This window comes from Dipteris shenzhenensis, chromosome 3 (assembly GCF_047967505.1).
Source record: "Dipteris shenzhenensis isolate YYH24624 ecotype China chromosome 3, Dip_SZ_1.0, whole genome shotgun sequence".
Taxonomy (NCBI): domain Eukaryota; kingdom Viridiplantae; phylum Streptophyta; class Polypodiopsida; order Gleicheniales; family Dipteridaceae; genus Dipteris; species Dipteris shenzhenensis.
In genome coordinates, this window is record NC_141598.1 from 36713492 (window position 1) to 36726917 (window position 13426).

General features: G+C 41.3%; 1 protein-coding gene across 1 annotated transcript; it reads right to left on the reverse strand.

The window, feature by feature from the left end:
• Window positions 1-10494: 10494 nt before the first annotated feature.
• LOC147903727 (cation transporter HKT1;1-like) lies at window positions 10495-12992 on the reverse strand. Its single transcript, XM_087372251.1, has 3 exons — window positions 11482-12992; window positions 11118-11366; window positions 10495-10867 (listed from the first exon to the last, which is right to left on the reverse strand). The coding sequence occupies exons 1-3, from the start codon at window positions 12990-12992 to the stop codon at window positions 10495-10497; spliced, it is 2133 nt and encodes a 710-aa protein (XP_087228377.1).
• Window positions 12993-13426: the final 434 nt, after the last annotated feature.

Consider the following 13426-nt stretch of genomic DNA (forward strand, 5'->3'; position numbering starts at 1 on the left):
TCATCATCGTTCTCTAGCATCGTACGTTCTCTTAAGAGTACTTGATCATCTTCTTCAATAAAGTGTGGTGATTCTTGATGATCGTCGTCTTCTTCCTCAATATCGTGATCTCCATCTTCCTCTCGTGCGATGTTATTATGCGCATCTTCCTCTTGGCTCATATTGTGATCTTCATCTTCTTCGCTAGATTCATCTGGATCAATTGGATCCGGCATTGGTAGTGGCATCTCCATATCCACATCTCTATCTTCAAAAATTTGCTTACTTCATGGTGCAACTTGGATCACGTACCACCATCTTGGATCAAAACGATCCGGATGAAAAACCACCTATATTGAAGATGGGTGCCAAATGTCGTCAATTATATATATGAAATTATGCTTAAGTACATGTATCAATGGATCTTTAAAAATGAAAGCTTCGATTAATTAAATCATTAGTATGCACCTGCTCACAGTGCTCGGGAAGAACAAAAGTATCACTTTCATTGGTCCAAAGTTTGGTGGAGTCTATTGCAAAGAAACCGCTACTATGTTTTGTCACTGTCACATGGGGGACATTGTAAATAGTTCCAAACCATTTTACATCAAGAATGAAAATACTAAATCGTCTGAAATCAACTTCATAGATTTCGCATATGGTTTCACAATAATCCAACTGTGAGGAGAGAAGATTGGTATTCGAAGCACTTGCTCGGCTATCTTGTGTGAAGTTAGCCATGACTCCACAATCATACGTGACTCTCTTTGAATCGATGCGTTCCACGCAAAAATGTCATCCATATGACCATAATACACTGTACTTTTGTACTGTAAAAGAGCATCATTAAAACAATGAAGATGCATCTATTTTATAGCGTATATTGCCACAAATAATTACTTAATTACGTCAAGAGGTAAGAAACTTACATGCATCATACATCCAAATGATAACTCTCACTCGCGGTTGTTTATTGTCTCTCCATCGCATTCGGCTTTACGTAGAGCCAGTTGTAGCCAATCAAGTGACATGTAAGTGGGAGAAGAGCCAGATCCTGTGGATATGGTTGCGATCACCTGTACATTACTCTGAATCTCGTCCTTGCATTTATTCTTTCTGCTTTGGCTGCTTCATATCTCTCAATCCACTTTTGCATCTCCTTGCTATTGAGGATACAAAACTTATTGAATATCTCCATTTGCTCTTCGCTCATCTTTCTTTCAATCCCTTTTCCTTGGGGAACCTTGCCAACGATGCAATCATCATCCTTGTTATGCCAAGCTTGCGGCATATCGGGATCCGTGGATGCAAGAAACTCTGTGATATATACTAATGACTCTTGCACAAGCCATCCCTCTACCATGCTTACTTTTGGTCTTGCTCTTTGTCTTACAAATCCCTTCAAAGTTTTCATAAACCACTCAAGAAAAAACATCCACTGACTATGAATTACCTGCAATAGCCATCTCATCAACTATGTGCACAAGCAAGTGTACTTGAGTTTCGAGAGAAAGTGCTTCCCAAGCAAGCATATAGCTTCGATGGATTCCACCCTAGCCTTCTCGATGCTCGATATGGATATCTCTTTTTGAGATATCCACCTATTTCACATGCCCATGTAAGATATATTCATAATCAGTCTACAGATTATTCAGCTTAAATTGAAGAAAATGCAATCAATGCGATTTGATGGGAGGATGAACTATCAAAGCAACAAAGAAGTCATGTCAACAATATAACATAATCATAATTACGCTAACGCATCATGATTCTCGGTACACTACTCTTATAGCTTAGAATACCTGTAAGACCTTGTGCCAATCATGGGACTTGAGCCCACTAAGCTTATTGTCCTTTGAAAATGCTCCTTTCAAGAAATGCATGTACCCTGTGGGTGTTTGAAAATAGGCAATGTCCGCCTTGACAGCTGCCTCCTCCCTCATAGAGAGAATCCATGTTACTTTCGGGAGGATAATTTTTCCTGAAGCATGCACTCGGGGCCACAAACGAGACATCCTATTCATAGCATGGATGGTATCATAATCCATACCCACCATTGTTAGCATTTCTTCGCTTCATCTCTTGATGCGGGCATGGTATTTGGTGCATGCAACATCTTCTGGAGCAACCTATCACAATTCAAACATACATAGGCTTCGAATAATGATGATTCGGTACACTAATCCTATAGTCTAGAATCCCTAAAAGATATTGAGCAAGCTTAGAATCTTACAACCTGACATTGAGCAAACATTTATAGACTCCTGCATTCTTTGAATTAGAGTGATAAAAGTCTGTATTTGTTTGCTCAATAGTAGGCTATTGAAGCTTCACGTGGGAGGAAAGAGAGGAGGAAATAGAGAGGAAAAGAGATGAGAAAAAGGACAAAAGAGAGGAGATAAGACATGAAAACAAAGGAGATAAGAGAGAAAAAGAGAGGAGAAAAAAAAGATAAGAGAGGAGATAAGAGAGAAAAAGAGAGGAGAAAAAGGAGATAAGAGAGGAGATAAGAGAGAAAAAGAGAGAAGATAAGAGAGAAAAAGAGAGAAAGTGAAAAGAGAAAAAGTGGGATAAAAGAGAGAAAAAGTGAGAATACAAAGGCTTCGAATAATGATGATTCTCAAACATACATGATGATTCTCAAAACAAATAATATCCAAATAATGAGTCAAATTAATGCAGGAGCTAACCTCATTAAGGCCGAGACACTTGTATCTGACCACCCATACTTTGCTTGTAGATTCAAGATTGAGAGACAAGCACGTAGTTTAGACATCCTAGCATCCTCGTACAACTGTGTTGATTGCAACTCTCGCATTTTGACCTCAACCTCTGACATCACGTGTACATGGGATGTAGTGTCCCTAAAAATAGAATCCATCATGTTGACCATACCCTCCTCATCATCCGAGAGACTATAGTCTTGCTCAAAATGTGAAGGTATATGCATACCCTCGTCAGCCTCCTCATCCTATTTTAAGATTTCGTGTAAATATAAGATCTTGTCTCAAGGTTTCGTATCATAATGGTATCCAATATTAACCACGAACTCAAATAGTTTTGACTTACCGATAATCCATCAATACCTGCAACACCGATGGTGGGTATTAGTTCGGGCTCCTCCCCATACATCTGTAGGTGGCGCATGATAATACGACGTTGATGTCGTACTTCTCACTTGCAATGATAATACAACCTCTTTGTAAGCCACTTTGTGCTCCCGAGCATTGGCGCATCATTTGACGAGCTTCCCTTCCATCTACACACTTCTAAAATCATAACATAAGTTGCAAGGAAATCTATTAACAGTAATAAAATAGTCACCTATGACCTTCTTTTTTAGCTTTTAACAATAAGTGCCCTAAAACATCGCTATATAGTGACATTTTTCTCTATTCCATCACTATATAGTGACGCTTTTAAATATAAGTGTTGCTATATAGTGACTGACCAGCGTCGCTATATAGCGACGCTGTGGACTTAAGCTCGAAACCCCGCGACTTGGCGCTTTCTTTAGCATCTCTGTTATGGGAAAAGCAATCTCTCCTCCCATCTTATATCTGACGACCTCGCTTTCCTCCTCTCTATTCTCCACTTCTCACCACTACTCAACCCCTCCCCTAACACTTGTGCTCCAATGCAGATCATACTCTCTACTACAAAGTTCAAGGGGAAGACATTACTATTGCACTTTTGTACGTAGATGATCTGATTGTGACAGGAAGCAAGGATAGCTTCATCAAAAAATTGAAACAAGACTTATCTGCAGAGTTCGACATGAAAAATCTTAGACTTATGCACTATTGTCTTGGAATTGAGTTCTGGAGAGATTCAGATAGCACATTCATGAGTCAGCTCAAGTATGTTGACAGTCTCCTGAAGAAGTTTCATATGGCAGATTGCAAGATTGCAGCCACTCCCATGGAACAGAGTTTGAAACTTACTAAAGATTCAGAAAAGCCTATAGTCAATGATAGATACTACAGGCAACTCATCGGATCTCTTATATATCTGACAATCACACAGCCAGATATTTGTTATGCAGTAAGCTCACTAGCACAGTTTATGGCAAATCCAAAACAGTCTCATTGGAATGCAGCCAAAAGAGTCTTGAGATAGAATATAGAGGAAGTCATCCACGGTTGCATGGATACTGTGACGATGACTATGCTGGAGATCATGAGATCAGGAGATTGACACAGGGATATGCATTTTTCCGTGGTCAAGGTGCTATATCATGGTTGTCAAACAAACAGCCAACTATTTCTTTGTCTTCAACTGAAGCAGAATATAGAGCACTCACCATAGGTATCCTCTTCTTCTTTCTCTTCTTCCTCTTATTCTCTTCCTCCCTTTGTTTCTTCTCTTCTTTCTTTCTTCTCTTTTCTTCTCTGCTTTTCTTATCTTCTTCACTTCTCTTGTAATCTTCTTCTCTTCTTCTTTTCTCTTCTCTTCTTCTCTTCTTTTCTCTCTTCTTCTCCTCTTCTCTTTCTTTATTTTCTTCTTTCTCCTCCTCTATTCTTTTATGTTCTTCTTTCTCTTATTACTCTTATTCTCTTCTCTTTTCTCTTCTTTTCTCTTCTTCTTCTTACTCTTATTATCTTCTCTTCTCTCTTTTTCTTTCTCTTATTACTCTTACTCTTATTCTCTTCTCTCTTTTTATTTTCTTTACCTTATCCTCTTCTTCTTTCTCTTCTTCCTCTTATTCTCTTCCTGATCCCTTTTTTTCATTTGTTCGTTCTTTCTTCTCTTTTCTTTTTTGTTCTTCTTATCTTCTTCTCTTCTTCTCTTCTTTTCTCTTCTCTTCTCCTCTTCTCTTCCTTTATTTTCTTCTTTCTCCTATTTTATTCTTTTCTATTCTTCTTCTTTGTCTTATTATCCTTATTCTCTTCTCTTTTCTCTCTTCTTCTTTCTCTTATTACTCATAGATTGTCTATGCATATCCTAGCCTGAATGCTCTACTCATTACTTGTGTATATGCCTTTGTGTCTTTGTGTATTTGTAGTTCATCATATGGCCAAGAAGCTCTTTATGAGCTTTGTTTGATCCTCAAGATGCATTCTTGCAACAATTATATAACCTTTTAGGGTACCCTCCCACTCCACAGGAGTTATATAGCTACATGATAAACACTCCACCCACCCCGAAAGAGTTGAGAGTACAGACTCCAAACCACCACACACCACTAGTGGTCACCCTTGTGGAGTAGAGACAACCTAGCAGAAGGTAGAGCCGCCATCCTACTCCCATGCTTATCCTTATTCTCTTCTCTTTTCTCTCTTCTTCTTTCTCTTATTACTCATAGATTGTTTATGCATATCCTAGCTTGAATGCTCTACTCATTACTTGTGTATATGCCTTTGTGTCTTTGTGTATTTGTAGTTCATCATGTGGCCAAGAAGCTCTTTATGAGCTTTGTCTGATCTTCAAGATGCATTCTTGCAACAATTATATAACCTTTTGGGGCACCCTCCCACTCCACAAGAGTTATATAGCTACATGATAAACACTCCACCCACCCCGAAAGAGTTGAGAGTACAGACTCCAAACCACCACACACCACTAGTGGTCACCCTTGTGGAGTAGAGACAACCTAGTAGAAGGTAGAGCCGCCATCCTACTCCCATGCAGTCAGGAGTCCCTTCCAGATTACCGAGTTGCTAGCCTACTCCCGTGCAGTCAGGAGCCCCTTCCAGATCTTAGAGCCGTGCACCTACTCCCATGCAGTCTCGAGAGCCCCTTCTCTAGAGGTGAGTGCCCATCGTAGTAGCTCGTCATGACGTAGCTGCAGGCATAATAGTAGGGAGAGTGGCATGGCATAGTGCTTTGGTGGCAGGGATGATTCAGATGCAGACGTGCTAGAGGGTGGTGGTACATTCTACTATGATATCACTATGACGGTCGGGATCGTGCATTCACGTGGGGAAAGGAAAGACTATCCTTCATGAACTCTGTAGTTCATAAGAACGATAGAGATTGCTTTACAAAATTCAAAGAGCACAAAGAAAGTGTGGCTGTGGATACCATCAAGAGTTTACGCAAGAGGTATCCCAATCCAAAATACCATGAGTTCACTGACACATGGGCAAAGACAAAGATTATCTTTATCGTTGCCAATAAGAGGTCTTTGCTAATTAAAGAGGTAGGCACTAGCCAAGATTTCCAGGATAGAGGGTGGACAACCACCAAGGGGGCAGCCACACATCGCTCATAAGCGCAAGTGGAAGAAAACCCTAAAGCTAGCGAAAGAGGACCCTAGTCTGCAGCATAGAGAGGCACGATAGATCCAAACGGAGCAATATGGATCCTCGGATTTTGGAGCAAGGGGTATTGCATCATGGGAGGCCCAATTTTTAAGTATCGATATCAAATTATATCGTGTTTATGTGGTTTATTAGCAGGTTGTTCCTTTGTTCGAACCCCTCTGCAAATTGTATCATCTTGCAGCTCGATATCGTGGGCAGATATCCTACTCCTACCAAGATAGCCTATCATCTTGGAGATGGCAGGGGACCTACTTGGAGGCACTTCTATGATGAGGGGATGATTACTGACGAGTAGTATAGCCGAGCTACTAGAATGCCAATGTCAATGTTGTAAATGTGTCTTGATTTTACATACATTGATACATGTTGTCCCTTGTTTACAGGCTTCTGGGGTATTGAGGAGGAAAAGTGATGAAGAAGGCTTTGAGGGTGGCAGGAGTGGTGACGAGAACGGTGACGAGGATGCCCCCAATTAGTCATAGAAGTAGTGCTAGCTAGCTAGTATTCTTTTTTCTACTTGAAGCCACAGGAGACGAGGATGCCTCCGATTAGTCATAGAAGTAGTGCTACAAGTAGTGCTAGCTAGCTAGTATTCTTTTTTGTACTTGAAGCCATAGGTGGCTTGGCTTCATGCTATATGTATATACAAACACTTTTTGGGCCATGAATCAATATACACTCCGGTTATTTTTTTGGCTTTCAATTTCTTTGTGCAATGTTTTATCCATGAATGCTTTATGATGTAAAATGTTTTGGAGTTATAATGTTTTATTCAAAATTATAATCGTTGGCTTGTATATGACTTTAAATTCTAGCACTTCATCCCTTAACTCATTTAATAACATATAACGAATTACCAATAGCTATAGACATGCATAGAATCGTGCAAATTAAAATGTTGTTGGCTGCAAGAATTCTATTTCACACTGTAGAAATGGGATCCTGCATCCACACAACATTTTGTTTTTAATTTTTTTTTGCTATTGCAAAGCGTCTATAAGCGCATTTATGTGTGCTCTATGAGCATGTCCTGTTGTTATATAGATGCACATTTAGATGCAGGTCTATAGATGCACCCGTCATTTTTAAATTCAAGTCAATAAACACGGCTGAGAACGTGCCTATGATCCCTTTTCCTTGTTGTGATACTACATGACGGACGGCTTCCATAAATGTGTTCCAAGCATGTAATGAGGACATGGGGGAGGACCGGGATGAACACTAGTATGCTTTGTTGCTAGAACCTGAGTTGTCATAAAATTGGATGCATGTGCTCGTGACCATAGACACAGTCGAGAAGACATGAATTAAAATGGTGGCCTACGATCCCTAGGTGTCAAGAACTATAGTTACCTTAAACATGATCAACATCTTGAAGGCACTTGAGGATGGCCAAAGGGTACGAAAAGTGAAGAGAGATCTTCATTGGTTGAGATATGTGGGTGCTATTACCACACACATGAGTTCTCACCTAATTGAGGAGATAGATTGGGTAGGATTAAGGCCCCACTAGGATCCCTTAAGGAAGAGGAGACCCTCTAGCTGAGGTTAAGGCCCCTTCGAAAGCTAAGCCACAGTGGAAAAACAAGGTTTTAAAGGCCAAGGACACCAAGACTTCCCCTAAGGAGAAGCAACCCACCTCAAAAGCCTTGGAGGACGATGAGGAAGAGTAAATTGGTTTATGCCAAGTCCCCAAGCACTTCAAAGCTTACATGGTCCAGGAATAAAAAATACTTGTTGAGCAAGCTAAACAGATGGTAGAGCAAGGGAACCAATATGGCCAAGATGGTCTAGCTAAGGTCAAGAAGTTGGATCTTGCCAATGTAGGTGAAGACACTAAACTAGTCTACATAGTCGATGACCCAACCCCTAAATAAGAATATGCCTTCCTTACCCTAGTGCATGAATATCAAGATTTCTTCTCTTGGAAGTATACCAATATGAAGGGAATACCGCCAAAGGTTGTACAACACACCATCCCTATGTTGGATGATATTAGACTGGTGCGGCTGAGACCCTACCCAATGAATCCAAAGTATGCGATGATTGTCAAGGAAGAGATACAAAAGTTAATCAACACAAGATTCATCTACAAGATTGAGCATACAGACTAGGTATCCCCCACGGTGCAAAAAATATTCTTAGGTTGCTAAAATGTTAGGAGATATGCATTGGAAATAGATCGGCGTGTAGTAGTGAACCATAAAAGATAGTACAAGATAATGACTTTAAACCATCAAACAAAGGTGGTTATAACAATCCACATGGCTAAGTACATGCATACTATAAAGAACATGCCCTATGATACATTAACAACACAAAATTGGCTATCCAAATCAACTTAGAGGATGTGTCTCTAGGAGTCATATGCCTAAGCATTCATATAGACATCAATGATTGATAGTTTTATTGATGTTTGTATTGACATTACCCCTTTATCAGGTCTATATCCATGGTTATGTCGATCCTATCTCTTTATCTATGGTAAGATTTAGAATTCATTTACATCAAAATGTTTAGGGTAATTTTAATAGAATGTTCTCTGATAGTTGTTTATATTGTGAATGTCAAATGGTTCAAAGTAATGTCTATGAGAAAAGATTCGAATGGTTTTGTCTCCATTGTCTCAACCAAATTTTGGGATGACCTTAAGGATACATTTGTGCTATCTCATCATTGTAAATATGTGCATCTTTGTGCTACTGCACTAATTTGAATTATAGAATATTAGACTGTTGATGCTCTTGACGGCATTATTCTTATCAAGTTATTTTTGAATAATTTCGGTATATTGTGTTTCAAGCTACCCCAAGGAAGTGACATGCCTTTGAAGATGAGGAGACATACAAAATATCATAGTAGACGATAAGGAAGCAAGCACTTCCAATGCTCCTCCCCTACCTTATGAGCCAATGCCTATATAACCTCCACAAGAGATAACACTTTAAGCTCCTCAAAGTTTTACTCAAACCTACATGTGGAGTATCTAGCCTTTTGATATGAAGAACATCAAAGACGTAGCAAATAATGAGCATGATACCCTGGATGTGTTCCTAAAGGATCATGTAGGAGATTGATAATTACGATCATGTGGGAGATTGATCTAATGCTTGAGATGCTTGATTAAGTATACACATCTTTGATAATGGGAGATTGATCTAATGCTTGAGATGCCTGATTAAGCATACACATCTTTGATAATTAGGATCATGTGGTAGATTGATTAATGCTTGAGATGCTTGATTAGGCATACACATCTCATCAAAGATGAAGTTGAGAATTGTTGTGGAGAAGATGTGGAGATTGAATAATTAGGATCATTGGGAGTTGATCTAATGCTTGAGATGCTTGATTAAGCACACACATCTCGGCAAAGATGAAGCTGAGAATTGTTGTGGAGAAAATGTGGAGATTGATCATCTGGGAGATTGATCTAATGCTTCAAATGCTTGATTAAGTACACACATCTGGTGAAAGATGAAGCTGAGAATTGTTGTGGAGAAGACTTGGAAGTTTTTATTGAATTATAGAAGGTTAGAATTAGCTAGGGTGTAGAAGTTTGTATTGTATCGTGAAGGTTGGAACGAGCATCTGATTGATCCGAATAGGACTGGTGTGAAAACTTCTAATTTTTCATGGAGCTACATCCCTCACTTCCAATGATATAGAGATGTAGTCTTTCAAATGTTCATAAATCTTTCATGTAGAAGCATCCCCCACGTTCAATGACGTAGACACATGCCGTCCGGAGCAATAATATTGTTGATTGCACGTAGCATGACTTAAGTCTTACTCTTGCTGGGCTCCCTCTTGTTTTAGTTTTTATTTTTTTGAAAATAGTCTTACTGTGGCGATCTTGATGGTAGTCGATTTACTGCAATTGCGTAGCACCTGTGATTCAATTGTTTTGGACTCCAAAATGCTGTGCGACAGCCTTCGCCCGCTTGAACCTGGACGTGTGTTTACCTATCATGGGCGCTTTCAATGGGAGAATGGGTCATTCGGAAGTATGGAGAATTGATGATACTATTTTTATATAATCGGGCATAGTTTTGGAAAATAACTTTCCGTCCGCCGTGTAAACTGTACGTGAGTACTACTTCAGTCTCTGGTGTGGCTGTCATCTGAAGTGAACAGCCCACCACCTCTGCCATGGACACGTTCTCTACTTTTCAGGGCAAATGGCGCTTTATTCACCGCAAAAGCGGAGCCTTGGATTTAATAAACTATGCAACTTTCTGGTGTAGTTTTAGATCGGCTCGCCGTGGCTGCCAAGTTCTTCCACCGCAACGGCGTCACTGTCTGAACTCATTTCACGCTGATCCGTTGCATGATTACTCGAACTCCCGGCCTTGTCATCCTTCAGTGAGTGTGAACATGGAAAATTCACCTCCTCGTGCAGATAACCGGGATCAAAGCGGGCGCTGCTGGGCATTTGGAGTGCTGAGTCCACGTTCTCTGGAAGACCTCGATGTCTTCCTAACAGCATCACAACCACTAGCATCAATTTCCCCATACTGCTCCATTTCCCAGAGAGACTGTATGGGACGTCTTCACAAGTCGCCTTGTCCTTTGTCAGGGCACAACTATAGCCGATCGATAGTCCCACATTCCCGTAAGCACTGCGAAAGCAGACCACTTGAGAACGATATTTTGGGCGGCGTTTTCAACACCGGAATTCAGGACAAAATTAAAAAAGCAGCGATGAATATCAGAAGATAAGTCTGTGACTTCGGACAAAAACTTTTGCGCACGGTACGCTAATTCTGCTTTCTTTTCGAGAAATGGGAGTGGTATTGCAAGTAACTGTTCATCGCACGAACTTGACTTAAGTGAAGTTCGTTGTCTCAAGGCGTAGCTGAGTGCTAGTACCTGACAGTCTCGAAGATTATGTTGAAAATGGAATAGTTCAATGGATCGCCTGAGATACTCTCGTTCTCTATCATACATATGATAAAAACTGAGAGAAACAAGTAAGTTGAATCACGCGCTAAGAGCTTCCTTGACTGAACAATAATGCTATGACCGTCAGCTTGCGGCCGATGGAGGATATCGAGGGAGCTCTCTCGTATTGCAATCGTGTTCTGCCTGGTCAAGAAAACGGGATAGACGGAAAGGTACCTGCATCGAGAACGCAGAAAAAAAAGCTGCATCAGACATTTGGATCGTTCGGGAGCTAGCTATAATGGTAGACTTTACTTGAAGCCGCACGTATTTGTGGTAGATATCTACTCACATCAGACCGACGTATAACAGCAGAACCGGTGGCGATAATTCTGCGATGTTCAGCACATTTTCACCGGCGTTGCGCGTTGTGATGGATTGGAAGATGATGTTCACGAATTTCTGGACACTAGTCAGTCCGTCCAGAACCTGGGAGTCCCAATCAAGCGCAGAGATGAAGACTAGCTGCACAGTGGTAAAGGCTAGCACAGCAGCTACTAGCCACAACGTAGGGTGCTCTGGAAATAGATGAGTGTAGCAGCTACGGGGGTATTTGAGCAAGTAAGCGTAAGCCGATCTTCTCCTCTGGCTTTTCTCGAACCGGTGCAATATCCAGATTATCAATCTTAGGCATGGTGCGAACAATGTGTTTCCCATCAGAATCAAGACAGAGAGAAAAAGCAGTATAGGAATAGACTTTCGAAACTCTATCAGGCTGTCGTTTAAGAGAGACAACCCGGAGTTTCCGAACGCTGATATGGCAGAGAACCATGCAAAGAAAGTGTAATCGATTCTCTTATCGTGGAGAAGACGCTGCGCCGGCCGTGAAAGCAGAAAGGTTGATTCAATGACTAGAAATCCAGCAAATTGCACCGCTAGAAAGTATGCGACAATAACAGAGCTTAGAGCTGTCAGAGCTTCGTATTCTAGGCTCCTACGATTAAACAGAGGACGGCTACTGACGATGTGCAATTCATCCTGCCTTGCTTCCTCCGTTAAAGCGTTCGTTGACGAGGTTACTGTTGTTTCGCATATCGTATCCTGGATTGCACTTGCCCATCCTTTTCTTGTATGCTTACCTGCATTTTGTCTCCTTGTACTGGATGGAAGCGTCATTGTTGACAAAGCATTTAAAATTCGCCTCCATAGGTTATTCTTTTCATATCCATCCAATATGTATGGATCCATCTCGGTGCTCATTTTGTCGCCGGCTTTTCCTTCGCATTTGATGACATGTTCTTCAGCTTTGGCATGTACTTGACTTTTTTCTGCGTCTACAGCAAGCTGTAGATCGCGAGCAGGATGTGATCCGAATTCTAAAGCAGCTTGAGGTTGTGTGCCAGAGAGCTTGTCTATGTGATGATCCCAGGAGGCCCGTTCAACAGCAGCAAAACGCCGGAACTTGAGACGCTTGTGGTACAAGGGCAGGATGGAAGTGACCATGTGGCTTCCAAGGATGGACAGCAGCAGGATAAAGACGCTATCGAAGGGGTTGAGGGACTCGACAGGCACGCACATGAGGCCAGTGACAGAAATGGCGGAGGCAGAAGTGTAGAGTGCGTCTACTAAGCTGAGGGGCTGGGAAGCTTTCTTGGGCGAAAGCAGGAGGACGAGGGTGCCGAAAGCTGCAAGGAGGAGGAAGTAAGAGACGTGGAGGAAGTAGTAGGTTTGGTGGAATCGAAGAGGTGGGAATGAAAACATTCTGCGGGGAGGCAGATGATGATCAGGAGGAGGTGGTTGATGAGGCCGATTGGGGAGCAAGGCAGCTTGTGCATGACGAATGGGATCAAGTGGCTGCTCCATTTAGCTATAGGATGGATGGAAGAAGAGAAAAGATGGTGAAGAGCTTAGTTCAGTTGTGGAAAATTGTTAGTGTGCAAGACAAACTGCACGGGGGGGAATTTTGTTCACGAAGCTCATGTTTATTGTTACAGTACGCAACCGAAAGCCAATTCTCACGCAGCAATTGAAAGCGCTTGAAAGCTCGCTGGTTTTGGGTGGCGCAACTATAAAGCAACAATCACTGATGAGCAATATTCTCGTGCAGATAAGGTCGTTGCAGTTACAGACTGTCGTGTGACAACAACAGTTTAGGGTAGTAGAGACGGCTGGTTTTGAGGGCATGCTCGTGCTCTAAACATGAAGGATTTGCAGCTCCGAACTGTTCCAAAACTAGTAGCGATATTGGGTACTAGCGAAGAAGCGAGCAAAGGAGCAAAATAGCAATCGATTACTGA